This window comes from Nannobrachium achirus (assembly GCF_963921795.1).
Source record: "Nannobrachium achirus genome assembly, chromosome: 16".
Taxonomy (NCBI): domain Eukaryota; kingdom Metazoa; phylum Chordata; class Actinopteri; order Myctophiformes; family Myctophidae; genus Nannobrachium; species Nannobrachium achirus.
Genome location: NC_137823.1, coordinates 54,794,982 through 54,812,642, shown reverse-complemented (window position 1 = coordinate 54,812,642; position 17,661 = coordinate 54,794,982). Strand labels below are relative to the sequence as shown.

General features: G+C 43.5%; 1 protein-coding gene across 2 annotated transcripts in view; it reads right to left on the bottom strand.

Annotated features, from left to right (window-relative positions):
* Nucleotides 1-474: 474 nt before the first annotated feature.
* The window catches only part of fzd3a (frizzled class receptor 3a), a gene marked incomplete at its 3' end in the record, with an annotated part of 18,278 nt that continues 1,091 nt past the window's right edge, over nucleotides 475-17,661 (bottom strand). The window contains exons 2-7 of one of the 2 annotated variants that reach the window (XM_080743954.1): nucleotides 17,145-17,607; nucleotides 16,482-16,781; nucleotides 15,009-15,260; nucleotides 2,917-3,068; nucleotides 1,940-2,413; nucleotides 475-733 (exon numbers count right to left, since the gene is read on the bottom strand). In XM_080743954.1, the coding sequence (XP_080600080.1) occupies nucleotides 475-733; nucleotides 1,940-2,413; nucleotides 2,917-3,068; nucleotides 15,009-15,260; nucleotides 16,482-16,781; nucleotides 17,145-17,607 (1,900 nt within the window). The remainder of the gene's footprint in view (nucleotides 734-1,939; nucleotides 2,414-2,916; nucleotides 3,069-15,008; nucleotides 15,261-16,481; nucleotides 16,782-17,144; nucleotides 17,608-17,661) is intronic. The other variant, XM_080743955.1, reaches the window with a different exon arrangement.

Here is a 17,661-nt window from a genome sequence, read left to right as displayed (position 1 = left end):
TTTCAGTAAAGCTTGGGGGACGTTTTAAGGCGTCAAGACACGAGCAGTTCCATCGGTTTGTTTGGCTGGCTGTATATTAAGCCTCATGCTCTGCTAACCCTTGAACAAGTTATAGCATTCCAGGCTATGTTTCACCTCATAGCTCCTGGCCTTGAAAAGATCTGTCAGGACGAGATAACTGTAAACAAATTTGCTGCTTTTTTTTGTTTGACCTACTGTTGTATATTACTCTGTCTAGTAGAGTCAGTTTGCGTTTGCTTGAACCCATTTCCCTCTAGCTTATTATGGGGACATTCACATTCCTTAGCTCAGTCGAGCTAAGAGAGAGAAAAAGCCGCTGTTTCCACTAACTTCCATCCACCCAATCTCATTAGATGTATGTGGATGTGCCAAAGGGATATCTCATGCCATCCCTGACATCCCCTGGGCATTCTTGTTATTTGCGGACTGAAGTCTTTCTAGTCGTTCTCCACTTCAGGCTGTGGCACCGTCTTCTTCAAGGACCCTGTGGATTCCGTTTCCAGGGACGCTCTGAATGGTGTGGGCAGTGTTGCTAAGGTCTCTGATGCTGCTGTGACGTGACTGGCTCTCCAGCCGCTGGGTGGAGCCGTGCCGCGATAGGCTGTCCAGGCGGTTGGTGCTGCAGTTTTTGGACAGTGATTGGTCGTTGAGGCGCGGCATGCTCCCATAGGGCAGCCGGTCTTCTGCGGCCCGGAAACTGCAGGCGGTGTATCTGTGAGGAAGAGGAGTACATGATGTTACACTTGAACGGGTACACATTATTATCATTATTTTATGCTTTGTGCTTGTAGATCTGCTTTTTTGAAAAATCGTGAAAATGAGAATTTTGACCAGATTTTATTGTCTTTTGAATCCTTCTAAGACTTTTTGAAAAACCTGCCATCGTCAAAGAAAAGGTCCTTTTCACTTAACTGGAGCTCAGTTAGTCTGTTCTTGAGAGACTACTATGTCAGTGGTTCTCAAACTTTTTCATGTGAAGGACCCCCAAAATTATATGTATTTGGCCACGGACCCGCATCTCAAAATATTTAGTTCCAGGGACCCCCCAGAAGCAAAATTTGAGTTACAAACGTTCGCTTTGAAAACACATATATTCAAAGATTTGCACACATTTTCACGACTTTTTCAAAAATAGCAGATCTACAAGCTCGCAGCGAGGCATACTTAGTTAACAACTAAGTATAAATCACCATTTAAAGTCCAACAGACGCAGATCGAGCCATCCCAGATGTCAAATGCTCAGCCATTGTACTTTATTAGACACAGATTTACACAAAGTTGTACAATAACACCTACTCTAAGTCTGTACCTGCACCCTCATGGCCTAAGCTATGTGTATCCCCACCTGTCATCAAATTGTCCTCAACTGTCTTCACTTCCACCCCCATGCAAACACATTTTCCCACCTGTCCATCCACCCCCTGTAGCATGTAGAAGTAATGACAGGGGGGATACACAATGTCCTCCAATGTAAAACAATAAAAAAAAAAGAATGCCATGCTATACTATGGCATCCAATGTAAAAAAATAGGAAAAAGGAATGCCATGTTACACACTACATTACACATTGTGGGCTCTATTTTGATTGTCTTAATTAACAGCTCTCATGCCGTAACTTAAAGGCCTGTCCATACTGTCTCTGAACACAAAACTTTTCGTCAGAAAGGTCCGGTTCAACTACAAAATGACATCACTCGCATCTTCTGAAAAGCATTACCCTGAATTAGAGTTTGGAAAGCTGCACGTCAGAAAGTCGGAACTCTCCAATGAAAAGCTCGGTGTTCAGAGACAGTATGGACAGGTCTTTAAGTTAAGGCATAAGAGCTGGTACTTAAGACAATCAAAATATAGCCCTTTGTATCCCAGCTGTCATGCCATCCACCCCCCATGCATTCACACTGCACACACTGCCCCCTACCTGCCGTCTCGGGAGCGGTGCAGGCTGCCGTGGTAGCTGCTCATCTTGGAGCGGGCACTGCGGACGGAGCCGGCGCGGCTGGTGCTGCCGCTGGGCGGCTCGTCCAGCATGGCCAGGTGGGTGGAGGAGGCGTGGGTGGACGTCCCCTGGGTGGAGGTGCCCCGCGACTTCCTCACGATGGGCGCGTTGGGGTCGCGCAGCAGCAGCTGGGCGAAGTCGGGCTCCTGCAGCACCTGGCGGCTCTCGTTCACCATGCGGCTGAGGGAGGGAGGGGCGGGAGGCGGAGAGGAGGGGAGGGAGGTGCAGACGCATGAACCAGAGGAGGAGGAGGAGAAGGGGAGCGGAGGGAGGGAGGGCAGGGAGAGACGCAGGAGGGTGGGGAGAGACAGGGGGAAGGCGGCGGGGCGCGGAGCGGCGTGGAAGAACAGGAAGGAGGAGTGGGTGGAGCAAGGGGCGGGAGAGGGAGTTAATGCTCTGAATACACGGAGGAGGTGGAGGTTGGGAGTGAGTGCAGAGAGGGGTCTGCGGTCACTAGGACTACACAGAACCTGGAGCCCACATGTCTCACCTTCACACCAACCTTTTCATTTCAAGGAAGCAGTCCCAACGTATTTTGTAAATCTGCATTTTAAAATTTTTAATCGAAAATAGAGGATCTACAAACTCACAACGAGCTTGTAGATCCGCTACTTTCGCTATTCATCATGCGACAAAGAATACAGGGCTTAGGTTAATCTGCTTGGAATATCAGACAGGCGGTAAAAATGAAATAGCAAAATGATAACTGAAGTCTGCTACATGTTACGTTGCAGTGTGATTTTATTTTAACAATATTTTTATTGTCATTTTTCCAAATATACAGAATATGTATGACTTGAGTTTATGTTAATATACTTAACATTCGAACAATAGACCATACACTGCTTAAAAAACTATTTCTGGCAACAACGTACAATAGCCATGGTTTTGATACGTACTCTTTACGGCGGCGCTTGCCATTGAAGAAGCTGGCCCATTCAAAGCAGGTCTTCTTGCTGCCCACCCAGAAGACAGAGGGGATGCCGGCGGTCAGCATCATCAGGTACTTGATCAGGAATAACACCAGGTCTGGACGCTTGGTCCTCTCCACCTACAGGAACAACACACAGTGTGATCAGGAATAACACCAGGTCTGGACGCTTGGTCCTCTCCACCTACAGGAACAACACACAGTGTGATCAGGAATAACACCAGGTCTGGACGCTTGGTCCTCTCCACCTACAGGAACAACACACAGTGTGATCAGGAATAACACCAGGTCTGGACGCTTGGTCCTCTCCACCTACAGGAACAACACACAGTGTGATCAGGAATAACACCAGGTCTGGACGCTTGGTCCTCTCCACCTACAGGAACAACACACAGTGTGATCAGGAATAACACCAGGTCTGGACGCTTGGTCCTCTCCACCTACAGGAACAACACACAGTGTGAGACAGCGCTTCCCAAACATAGGGTTGAGACTTGAAAGACATTTTGGGTCGTGGATTTATTTATATGTCACAAATAAAATAAATATTGTGCTCTTTTTAAGAGGGGGCGGTCCTGGGGAGACACCAAATATGTCTTTTGGGTCTCGTGCTGAATAAGATTGGGAACCCCTGGGATAAAAGCCATAGTGCTTTCTTGGGTTAAATCATATTAGTAGACCTTGTATCTGAACTGTACTGTCTTGTGCTTTTTCTTTGAGAACCGCTAATAATGTATTCAATCAATCAATCAATTAATCAATCAAGCAAAGGAGCTACCTGGGACCATATTTACCAGTCCAATAATTGATCTCAAAATAAAACTATGACAAGTATAAAATTAATGAATGAACCAGTAAGACTCCCTAATCACAAGATAAGCGACCATCAGGTCGCATACACAAACTTTATAAGGCCAATCAGGAGGGAATATGGGAAATGGGACAGATCCATGTTGATGACATGACTTTGTGTGATTTTTGGCCAAAATCTGCAGGAGCAGAGTCCAAAAAGTCCACTATTGCATGAGGCAAGCACTATATATATTTACTTGTAACATTTAGTGAAAAGTATAATTTCATCACAAAACAATCAAGCATCCCATGTGAAAGACATTGTTATTTGTCTTTCATGTTGGTCTCCAGAGAGTTAACTGTGCCTGAAGACACTTGCTTCGAGAGTTCCAGTGAGGGTGTGACTACCCTGTAAAATCTTTAACCCAGAGAGTTTACTAATGTAACCAAATGGACAATGGAGGTTTTTCTTTTGTCTTTTGATACGGAGGTTTTTTTACTGTGGATGTGTACTACAGACAGTAAAACCCCTATGGATCAGTTTTCTACACTCTCAGCTTTAAATGAACAATCCAGATTTAGCTGCAGGGAAGGAATTGATTTGTGTGTGTGTGTGTGTGTGTGTGTGTGTGTGTGTGTGTGTGTGTGTGTGTGTGTGTGTGTGTGTGTGTGTGTGAATTGAATTGAGTTGTGTGTGCCTGCGTGTGTACAGACTACAGACTACAGAGTCTAAGCCCCAAAAGCGCCTTACTATTGTTAAGCAATGACAGTGAAATCAAATGCAAGTAAAGATGTAACCCCTCCCTCCCTCCATTAATGCCTTGAGGAATTGGGTTAGCTAACGCTAGAGCGGTCGTTTGGAGTCGTGTGGAAGGGAGTAGAAGAGTAGACCGTATCGTGTGAGCTTGTCTGCAGGCAAACTATGATAGCCATGCACTTTACAGTTATTGAGTCATGCATGTACACTACACTACACTATGTGCATGGCTGACGTAAGTTCACGCTCGTGGACAATATGACATCAGTGTGTGTGTGCGCACGTGCGTGTGTGTGTGTGTGTGTGTGTGTGTGTGTGTGTGTGTGTGTGTGTGTGTGTGTGTGTGTGTGTGTGTGTGTGTGTGCCCACATCAGTGCAACTGAACAAGCTTTACGCTGCAGGCATAAACACAGAGGCAGCTGACACGGTGCCATCCATTCCTTTAACCCTCGCTTCTCTCCAGCGATGTAAAGTCTAAGAACAATTTTGAGGCATTTTTTACTTGGAGTATTTCCAATTTTCAGTACTTTTACTTCCACTTCACTACATCTCAGAGACAAACATTGTACTTTTACTCTACGACAATTATATTGAAAACTTTAGTTACTTTGTAGATTTTTTATTATTATTACAAAACATACCCACTTCAACCCTATATACATTTTGGCAATTTGAAAATAGCCGATCTACAAGCTCATACTGTATATTTCAAACAATTGTTATAAATGTGAAAACTTGACGTGGGACATTCTGCATGTTGAGTACTTTTACTTTCGGTCCTTTGGGTACTGTATACTAGTCCTTGCCCGTTGTTGTGGTGTGTACTGAGGTGAAAGTATCGGCTCGTAGGATCACATTTGGGCACTGTTTCAGCATGTGGCTGTTACTAGGGGTGTAACGATACATTTTAATAACGATTCGATACATATCACGATACATGGTTGACGATACGATACATGGACGATATTGGTTAATTCATGGCGATACGATACGATTCGATTCAATGATTTAAAATCGATATAGTAACTAGCAAAGACATTAAATCTGTGTGAAAGGTGTGAATAGTGCAGGTTTTAAGGGAAACATGTATTATTATGGATATAAATAAGTTAACACAGTGATTATCTGCCAAATACATGGTCATTGTATATTGACAAACCTGCACCTTGACATGAACCCAGAGATTACACTAATTTATCGATAGACCAGTGTAGCTATATGGAATGGAAAAGTGATTAAACCCCTCCTTTTAACATTTTCTTCTTAAAAATGCTAAATACCATGCACAAGTAGGCAGTATCGATACAATCGATTCTTTGCACTGCCGATTCGATACGATACAAAATAAAACGATACGATTCGATTTTAGCTGTTTTCATTTCGATATACTTCGGTTTTTTAAGTTAAAAACGATATTTCGATACAGTTACTATATCGTTACACCCCTAGCTGTTACCATGGTATCAGTGTTGTGAGACTCAGTCATCTCCAAATTTGGGCACTGTTTCAGCATGCATATCAGACATCAGACAGACAGACAGACGTATGTGTAGGATTTTGAGACTTTTGTACTTTTACTGAGGTACATTTTGAATACCGCACATTCACTTGTAACAGAGTATTTCTACAATACAGTATTGATACGTTTACTTAAGATGAAAAATAACACATTTTACCACCACTGCCTATGTATAAGCACTGTACTATGTCGTCACTGTCGGTCAGAAACCTTGTATCTCCAAGTTTCAAATGTGTACTTTTTTTGGTAAAGCAAAGCCCTGCTTCATCATACAAGATCGTCACACAAAACTAGTGAAAACAGCCGATCTACAAGCACACAGATCAGCTGTTTTCACCAGTTTAGTTCATTTTTTAGATGATTATACAAAACGAACAGTTTTGGACATACAAGGTTTCCACCCGACAACCACAATGTACTGTATAAGCCTATCTGACATAGTTAGCAGCTAGCTCCAGAAGCACTCTGCTCTTCCTCTCTTATTCTCTCCATCAATCCCTCCCTCTATCTCTGTCCTTAAGAGTTCAAATTCTCTCTCTCTCATGCTGACCTCATTATGGGTGGAGCAGAGAGACGCAGCAATTCTATTGGTCTACTGATGAGGCTCATTATAACACATCGAGAGAAGAAAAACATAATCACTGAGGCCCCCAACAGTAAATCCAACTAATCAATTTAATAGATTATAAAAACCTTTTTCCCCCTGCATTGATTCACAGAAGAACAAAATGTGCTTCTCGATTATTCGACTAGTCAGTGAAGGAGTAAAAAAAGAACCTCTGGGAACTCAGATTGGTGAAGGAGTAGAGTAGTCACAAAGAAAATAATTCATAGTTGCAACACTAAATGACTGCAAAATAACCCCCCCCCCCTAAAAAACACACACATTCTTCTCAGATCTGCCCAAGCGTCCCTTGGGCATTCACTTAATTTGACATACCCATTTAAACACAAATAGAGTAGTAGCATAGTGAGCTGCTGTACTGGGTGCAACTCAACCGCACATAAAATCTGTTCCCATTACTGAGCCTTAACTCAGTCAGAAAATAGCTACATGAAACTGGAAACTCAACCTATAAGCCTCGGCTCTTTTGTCAAATCCCATCTGGTTCTAGCCAAGCACAGCAACAACAGAGTGTTGGGAATGTAGTATGTGTAGGTCGGGGTAGGGAACTGTAGCAGTGATCTGCGTGGTAAAGTGAGTAGCCTGCAGGAGAAGCACTTAAGATAAATATAGATGGGAACTGTAAGCCTTTGCAGCCTCCTGATGGACCATTGCTTTGTGTGGGACGTTTGCTTTTGTATGTGTGTGTATAGCAGTGCAAGAGTGTGTGAGCATTAAGAGTGTGTGTGTGTGTGTGTGTGTGTGTGTGTGTGTGTGTGTGTGCGTGCGTGCGTGCGTGCGTGCGTGCGTGCGTGCGTGCGTGCGTGCGTGCGTACTATGTAATGATATAATATATTACGGCTCAAACAAATCCCTACATACGGTAGCGTGTAGCCAACTTAGCATATTTCATCCACCTCACTGACACACCCTGACAAGCACACACAACCTGCTACAATGCAGGATCATTTTCTAGTGTCCATTTTGACATTGCATCATTCACAATTTCCTATCCAGCTGGGCTGTGTGTTGTACATTCAGCATAGGTTATATATATGTTGCACATATTGCATTTGATCGTTTTCTACTTTATTTCCCTTTTTTTAGGTGAGATATTTAATAAGCCCCTTGTTGTTTTGTTTTTAATCTCTCCGGTTTCTTCTGCATCGTTATAAAAACAATACTCTGTCCCGTGTTCCACGATTGGGTTTAATCAATTCCACTCTATTTATTCATTCATTCAAAATCCCTTAACCCTTAAGTTCTGTTCAGATTCACTACACCTTCGTTCTGTTCGGGTCATTTTGACCCGGTGGATATTTGGTTTAAAAAAAACAACACTAATATAAATTTTAACTTAACAAATCATCATGATACATTGACTTTGACTCAATACCAAACAATTCATATGATATATTTGGTAAATGTTTGCATTTCTGCTTTGCTATATCACATTAAACACTGAAAGAGCTAGGCGTTTTTACTGATTTAGCTGAAATCCATGTAAAAAAAACTACTTCATTTAATACTGGGCAATATTGCTCATGCTTATAGGAAGGGGGGGAGGGTTCGGAATGGGGCTTCGGAAGGGGGGTGTTAGAAGTGGGGGTGACTGTGTGTCTGTGTTTTGGCATAATACTGTGTATTTCTGTGCTTCCGGGTCAAAATGACCCGAACAGCACTTAAGGTTCAAAAAATATGAGGGGGGTGTAGCATGGGTGTAGTGCAAAAATATTTTTTTTACATGTTCATCTCAGAAGAATCTTTAAGGCCAGTGAGTTTCAGGTGGAAACATTTTTAACTTCTACCTTTTTTTTCCAAATGAAAATGTAAAACGGGTCAAAATGACCCGAACAGCACTTAAGGGTTAAATAACCAACAATCACCCTTTCCAATCTGTCTACACTGCAATCGTGTGGGGTCCACAAGAATATGGGGTGGGGGGGATTGAGAAGGCTGAGAATCGCTGCACTAAATAGTACAGTATACAGTATGTTTAAACAATGTAGCTGACATCTCTGGGGCGTGTATGTCAAATTATTGTATGCTTTAACCAGTGAAAAATAGCAGATATACAAGCTCACAGCGCGGCACCGAGTGCCTCGCTGCGAGCTTGTAGATCTGCTATTTTTGAAAAAGTCGTGAAAATGTGTGCAAATCTTTGAATATATGTATTTTCAAAGCGAACGTTTGTAACTAAAATTTTGCTTCTGGGTGGTCCCTGGAACTAAATATTTTGAGATGGGGGTCCGTGGCCAAATAAATATCATTTTGGGGGTCCTTCACATGAAAAGGTTTGAGAACCACTGACATAGTAGTCTCTCAAGAACAGACTAACTGAGCTCCAGTTGAAGTGAAAAGGACCTTTTCTTTGACGTTGGCTGGCCAGATTGCTGACATATAGAAACATGGGTTTTTCAAAAAAACCTTAGAAGGATTCAAAAGACACTTATAGAATCGGGTGAAAATTCAAATTTTCACGATTTTTCAAAAATAGCAGATCTACAAGCTCGCAGCGCGGCACTCGGTGCCGCACTGTGAGCTTGTATATCTGCTATTTTTCAATAGTTAAAGCATAAAATAATGATACACAAAATGTGTATGGGTTAATGTGGTTCAGCTTGACCCTCGTGCACCCGTTCTATTCCTATGGAAGCACACAAAGGATTACCGCTGAATGCCCCTGCATTGCTCTCTTATTACGCAGAGGTTTGCGTGACAGATTAACTGCGGGACTTGCATGCATGTGAATATGCATCTCCTCCTCCTCCTCCTCCCGGCTGTGAGACTCAACTGTTTGTTTACAGCCGCATGTATGCACACACAGATGCTCAGATGCCCCAACATGCAAATGTGAGCAAATGTACACACAAACACGAGACGACGACAACGCGCTCCCGAAACATTCATCACGCTAATGCAGGCACACGGAACGCGCAGTGCACGCAAACACACACACACACACCCGTGTAAGCGATCTAATGCGTTGTTGTGACATCATAAGCCATATTAACCCTGTTGGGGGGACAAACGCGCGCACACACACACACACACACACACACACAGATGTTGTGGTGGGTCATCATATGGCCATGTCTCTGTTGGGGGTGGTGCAGCCAGATAAGGCTCTGTGCCAAGTCCCCTTCAACCTGAACCACAGGGGACCCGGTAGGAGTCAACAGACAGACAGAGACCATTCTCATGATAAACTACGAGAGCACGACAATGGTCTTCGTCTCTACGATGTCGAAACGTGGTTGTGAGCCAACATGTTGTTTGAGATGAAGGTTGTAGAGCGGTTCCTCAGAGTTACAACAGGGGGGGCCGCCAAAATCTTTGTGTGATTGGATAATTATTTTAAATGAACAACTTGAACCCTCACATCACTATTCTGAGGAGAACTTTAGACAAAAATAGCAGATCTACAAGCTTTCAACGCTCTCAACGAGGCGTTGAGAGCTTGTAGAACGGCTGAGAAAATAGGTTTGGTGTAGAGTGGCAAATAGGTTTGGTGTAGAGGTTAAGTGGTTAAATGTCTGAAAAAAATACATTAACACAAATAGATTGATGACAGTGCTGTCAAACAAGTCTATGAATCCATCTATGAAATCTGTGAAAATCTGCTGCACAATTTGATACAATATGTAGAGGGGGTCCCTGCTTCATCTCTCTCTCTCAGTTAAGGGGTCCTTGGCCTGAAAACGTTGAAGACCCCTGTTGTAGAGCAATGGTTTTCAAGCCTTCTCATATCAAGGTCCATTATTTATTCAGCATTTGAGTCACGAGCCACTGTTTGATGAGGATTTTTAGCCTCTCAGACGCAAGATTTTGAATATTTTGTTATCGTTAGGGCTGTCACGATATGACATTTTACATGACGATTAATTGTCACTCAAATAATTGGCGATTAACAATTTAATTGTGTTTTTGTCGTTGATAATTACATTTCTGTTTGGCTTTTAGGCTTTGAAGTTGTACATGGCAGATATGACACATAACCTAAATATACAAAGAAATTACTGACATATTTGACAACTTACTACTTAAAAAATAACTTTGATAGTGGAAATAGCCGATCTACAAGCTCACAACGCGTCGCAATGCGACGCGTTGTGAGCTTGTAGATCTGCTATTTCCACTATTTTTTTTACATGGAAACGATTATGACGATTATGAAAAGTAATCACGATTATGTCAAATAATCACGATTAGTCGATTATGTAATAATTGTGACAGCCCTAGTTATCGTTGAACACGATTCCGTCTTGTACTGATGCTGGCACCATAAGAGAGATAGCAGGCAAACGTTGATCAAAATAAAAAATCTTTAATTAAGTAATACAGATGTTTAACAATCATTTAACTCTTGAGAGCGAAAATTTTTACCAAAAGACCCGTAAGGGACGCGCTGTGAGCTTGTAGATGGGCTACTTTTGGCATGCAAACAAGTGTAAAATCAGGCATTACGATGCCATCAAGGCCCACCGAATTCATTTTTGTCGAGAAAGTCAACTGTAGATTTAGCCGACTAAAATAAGACCAAAACGAAAACATTCCAGATGACTAAAATAAGCCTGAAACTAAAAGGAATTGTATTCAAAAGTAAATCAAAACATTTGCTGTCAAATTCACCACTGGCGTGGTGGTCCGGTCCCATGAGTGGACATGAGACCTGCGTCCCACAATGCTAATTCACTTCACATGACAAGAGTCATTCTTTCTTTACTGCACTGTGCCCTGTCTTTAATGACTCAATAGACATTGTTTGGTCTCAGTGTGTGGTACTTTGATAATCACCACAAACAGAGGCAGGCGGCTGAGATGTGGCGACCAAAAGACCACAGAGTAAAATACAATGTGTTCATTTAACCACTTGAACCCTAGGCGTCACTATTCTGGGCTTGCCATAATAGACAAACAATTGATCTGATCTACGAGCTCACAAACGTGTTGTGTTTTGCGATGTGTTGTGAGCATGTGGATCGTCTATTTTCTGTGACAGGAAAGTATATATGGTTGAAAGGAGTAGTTCACAAAAAACAAAATTTTCTATCAATTATACATCCCTTGAAGCCTTAAATTCCACAATTCGTTTTTGTCGCATTCCTAAGCCAATAATTTGATTCTCCTATTGACCGATGGCCGGGTCATCAAATTATTGTCTCAGGAATGCAAAAGAAAGATAAAAAAGAAACGTGAATTCAAGGTGTCATGGGGAGTGTAATTGATAGAAAATAACCAATTTGTGGTTACTCCTTTAACCCATTTAGGCCTAAAATTATTGGATGCTTTAACTATTAAAAAATAGCAGATATACAAGCTTGTAGATCTGCTATTTTTGAAAAAAGTCGTGAAAATGTGTGCAAACCTTTGAAAATATGTATTTTCAAAGCGAACGTTTGTAACTCAGATTTTTCTTCTGGGTGGTCCCTGGAACGAAATATTTTGAGATGGGGGTCCGTGGCCAAATACATATCATGTTGGGGGTCCTTCACATGAAAAGGTTTGAGAACCACTGACATAGTAGTCTCTCAAGAACAGACTAACTGAGCTCCAGTTAAGTGAAAAGGACCTTTTCTTTGACGATGGCTAGCCAGATTGCTGACATAGAAACATAGGTTTTTCAAAACACCTGTATATCTGCTATTTTTCAATAGTTAAAGCATAAAATAATGATACACAATAATGTGTACCCGTTTTGAATGGCTTAATTGGTTCTGTGCATAAGAACATCCGCATCGGAATGAACAACCTGTGTCTTTATTTAGCCGCACTATGTGCACGCAGCCACGTCAAACGACTTTTTAACATCGTTATCAGTTTAGGAACTGGCTCGTTTCCTACTGGCCATACCCTTGTTTTTTAGCCAGACTAGAATTACCCACTGCATGACTGCGCATCAACTGACGCAATGGTCACATAAAAAAAAACATGAAACTTGGCAACAACACAGTATAAAAAAAAAAACAACAACAGAAAGCGAGAGACCGTGAGCAACATCTGGTGACACACCTGCACTCTCCTCTACCGCCAAAAAAACAACAACAAAACAAAAGCGGCACACACAGCGACGGATGGCTCTTGTGCGGAGGAGCGGTCGCTGGCAGAGTGAGACGTACAAAGGAAAAGGAAAGCCGTTTGAATTATTTACAGCTCCTTCACACGAGGGGGAGCGAGTGTGGCACAGCCAGGGGCCAAAACGCAGCTCTCTGAATTGGTTCATCTATTTCAGACAGGCAACCTGAGAGCAACACAACACATACCGCTGGCAAGGGCGTCACACCAAACTCTGGGCCCTGGGTACAAGGATTCACTGCGGGCCCCCCCATGAATGTTAACTATTGAAAAATAGCAGATATACAAGCTCACAGCGCGGTACCGAGTGCCGCACTGCGAGCTTGTAGATCTGCTATTTTTGTGAAATTGTGAAACTGTGAAAATGGGCGCAAGAAACCCATGTTTCCATGTCAGTGATGCTCAAACTTTTTCACGTGAAGGACCCCCAAAATGAATTTGGCCACGGACCCCCATCTCAAAATATTGAGTTCCAGGGACCCCCCCAAGAAGCAAAATTTGAGTTACAAATGTTCACTTAAAAATCACACCCGTGTGAACTGAGCGGTGGTCGTGGAGGCTGCGCAACAGCAAAACAAATATATATATATATTGTGTGTGTGTGTGTGTGTGTGTGTGTGTGTGTGTGTGTGTGTGTGTGTGCGCGTGTGTGTGTGTCTGGCCTGGCCTGAACAACAGCGCCCCTCCCTTAACATGTGTGGTCACAAAAGGTACTACATACAGGCTACATACAGACAGACACGCATACAGACAGACAGACAGACAGACAGACAGACAGACAGACCCACACACACGGCCACGTATAGGAGCGTTGTGACCACCGCTCAAAAATACATATTCAAAGATTTGCACATATTTTCACGACTTTTTCAAAAATAGCAGATCTACAAGCTCGCAGCGCGGCACTCGGTGCCGCGCTGTGAGCTTGTATATCTGCTATTTTTTAATAGCTAAAGTTACTAGGGCCCCTCCTCCACCTTGGGCCCTAGTAACTCAGTCCCACTTTCCTACCCCTTGTGACGCCCCTGGCCGCTGGGTGTGTGTGTGTGTGTGTGTGTGTGTGTGTGTGTGTGTGTGTGTGTGTGTGTGTGTGTGTGTGTGTGTGTGTGTGTGTGTATGTTTACATGTTTGTATGCATGTTGGTGCATGTGTGTGTTTGCACTCATGTGTGAGCGAGAGAAACGTGAGAGAGCGATGAAGACATGGCAAGAGAAGGAGTAATGGTGTGCGTGCGTGCGTGTGTGTGTATATGCGTGCAAACACCTGTGTGCACGCAGGTGTTTGTGAAAGGGCGTCTGTTCTTGTATGTTAAGCTGTTCCACTCTAGGTGGGTTGGGAATAGAAAACAGGAAGAAGCTTAGGGGCAGGTAGACATGCCAACCTGTATTTTCTCCTTTTATTTCGTGCTTGATGCCGTTCTAAAGCGCTGCACTCAACCTCAAGCGCTGCACTCAAAGTGCTATCACTTTGACCTGCTGCTGTGCCTTGTTGAGTTCTTCTACACAGTGGATCTGGAGAGTATATCAAGTGGAAACTAAAGTATATGCAATGGACTGATGTTAGCTACTCACACACATTTAGAGAAAAAAATAACGCACATCCTCCTGTCTTCGGTGCTGGGCTATAACTGACAGTGCAGTAATACTAAATAAAAAACAAGGTAGCCCGCACTCACTTTTCGTTGCTCCAATTTTTATTTAGCAAGCAGCAAGTCAAATAACTATAATAATTATTTGACTTGCCGCTTGCTAAATAAAAATTGGAGCAACGAAAAGTGAGTGTGGGCAACCTTGTTTTTTATTTAGCTACTCACACACAATCCCACATAGCACCCCTCACATACCTACTACACTATTTAAACATACCTCACACGTACAGGCACCTGACAATTTCATATACACATATATATCGTCACTGTCGGGCAGAAACCTTGTATCTCCAAGTTTCAAGTTTATACCAAGTAAAGCCCTGCTTCATCATACAAGGCTGTCGCACAAAGGTAGTGAAAACAGCCTCGCGGTGCGAGGCGTTGTGTGCTTGTAGATCTGCTATTTTCACTAGTTTAGTTCATTTTTAAAATGATAAATAAAAAACGAACGGTCTTGGAGGTTTCCACCCGACAACGATGATATGTAAATAGATGCTCCAGCCAATAGCATTCACCGGGTACCATTTCTGGAGCGGATACGGAATGATGGCAGATTTGCACTTGATGGAAAACAAGCCTTCATTTAATTTTACGGTCTGTAAGAAACCAATGGCGTGTCTCTGTCCATTAATTATTTTACAGTCTATGGCAGAGATTGCACTCACCTGGAAGGGACAGGGGATGTGGTACTCGCGGCACCTCTCCTGCACCCAGGTGGTCTCCCAGACGCCGCGGTGGCCGTTCTCGTACAGGTAGCAGGCCAGCACGGTGAGCAGGGGCACCAGGTAGAGCGCCGAGAAGACGCCGATGCGGATCATGAACTTCACCAGCTTCTCCTGGTTCTCCTTCTCCAGGGGGATCTCCATGCGCACGCGGTTCAGTGCCGCGATGCCCGCCAACAGCAAGGCCACGCCCACCTGAGAGGGGGGAGGGGGAGGGTTAAGCCATTATTTTATGCTTTAACTGTTGAAAAATAGCAGATATACAAGTTCACACAGCATCTGCTATTTTTGAAAAGTTGTGAAAAATTGTGCAAATCTGAATATATATGTGTTTTTTTTAGAGCGAAGGGTTAGGGGTTAGGGTTTGTAACTCAAATTTGGCTTCTGGGGGGTTCCCTGGAACAACATTTTTTGAGATGGGAGTCTGTGGCCAAATACATGTTTAAGAAGTAGTGAAAATAGGCGATCTACGCGTTGTGGACTTGTAATGATCTCTCTTTTGGATCTCAACCAGAAAGGTTTGGGAGCCACTGTTTAAGATTATACAATGAATCTATGCGATTGATTGAGACCATAAAATGCTGGTAGAAAAAAAGGGGGAAATAAAGAACAAAGAACAAAGTAATTGTAAATGCTCCTCAGAAGGTATCTGAATCCTAACGGACACCTAGAAACGGTTTATACATTTACCCTGCAGTCCAAAACATTACTTTATGGAACAAAGGCAAGCATTCACATTCTGGCAAAGTTGTAAATAGCACATTTTGATTAGATTTTACTTTAATATCCCTTGGGGAGATTTGTCCTCTTCATTTAACCCACCCTAAAGAGACACCATGCCACCTTCTAGCTGTGAGCCAACGCTGCCAACCACTGCACCACTATTAGACATGTATTTACAGTATATGATGATGTCAATTAACCAATTATTCTATTACAAAAATGTTATTTGATGAATTTTCTGACAATGTACTGTATTATATACAGTATATGAATGCATCTATGGATGTATGTGTTATGGTTTTCCGTCTTCTTGTCTGTACATTCATATACTCTCTTGTTTTATGTTATTCCATCTGTAGATTTTGTATAGCCATCTAGTGGTCATACTTTGCATTTGTCACCTGTGTGAGTTGAGAGCCACACCCTGAGCAAGTTTGTGCCGCTATGTGTGTGTTCTGATTTAACATGCACATTAATTGTACATATTTTTAAGAATGTCACCATTAAATAACAATTTTAAAGACTTCTTATATGAAGGTGTGTTTCACTGTTAATTCATCCATTTGTAAGTCAGAGAGTGTGCAAATGTAACCAAATGGATCTTTACGCGTCCACCCTTACGGATCCATTTGCACACTCTCTGCGTTAAAGCAACACTGAGGACTTTACTGTGTATTTAATCATGTCTCTCACCACCACGTTCAGGCCGAGCGGCGCCAGCAGGAACCAGCGCAGCGCCGTCACGTCGTAGAGCCCCACGAAGCACACGCCGCTCACGCTGTCCCCCTCGATCTTGTTGAGGGCCAGCAGGGTGACGGTGAGGGCCCCCGGGACGCCCCAGGCACACGCGTGGAACATCAGGGCCTTCTTCTCGATGGCCTCGCTGCCCCACTTGGGCACGGCGGCCAGGAACCAGGTGATGGTGAGGATGACCCACCACACGCTGCCCGCCATGGTGAAGAAGTACAGCACCATGAAGAGGAGGGTGCACACCTGGTGGGTGAAAGATGAGACGAGATGGAAGAGGAACAGAGGTTAAGTCATAGAAAAGCAGCAAAGAGGCCCCCTCAGTTAATCGAAACATTTTTACAAAGAACATTTGAGCCTTGGATTTGGAAATTCCACGATTGGGAACTATAATTTTGGGGAATATTGTGCAACTATTAAATGAGTGATTACAAAAATAAGGTAAAAGTTTTACTGCAAAGATTCTGCAATCAAAAAATGATGGCTTTCTGGGGCAAATAAATAACATGGCCACAGTATGTTTAACCACTAAGCTTTGTATATCTGCTATTTTTCAATAGCTAAAGATATATAAAATAATTGATGGGTCAACCACGCAGGTCTCCTCACCTTGTTGTGGGAGCCCTGGGTCACGGTGGAGGCTCTGAAGCGGCCCGGGCTGGCGGCGTTGCAGGACACCTTGTCCTCCAGCAGGAAGCCCAGGAAGAACACCAGGGACACCATCATGTAGCACACGGCGTAGAAGATGATGGGCCGCTCGGGGTAGCGGAAGCGCGACACGTCGATGAGGAAGGTGAGGAAGGTGAAGAGGGTGGCGGAGAGGCAGACGATGGACACCACGCCGATGAAGTAGCGGGCGAAGGCCAGCTCCTCGCGCCGGAAGTACATGTTGGGGCAGGGCGGGGAGCAGTCGCGGACCCCCATGAAGCTGTAGCCCAGGTCGGGGTCGATCTTGAGCTCGCGGGGGCACCAGAAGCCGTAGTCCCGCTGGACGGAGACGGGAGACTCGGTGGTCTCGGCGACGGAGAGGAGGTCCACCGGGCGGGGGTAGGGCTCGTCACAGTCTGGGAACCTGGAAGGAGGGAGACAATTCAAGATTGATTATCATGGATTCTTCTTTAAATCA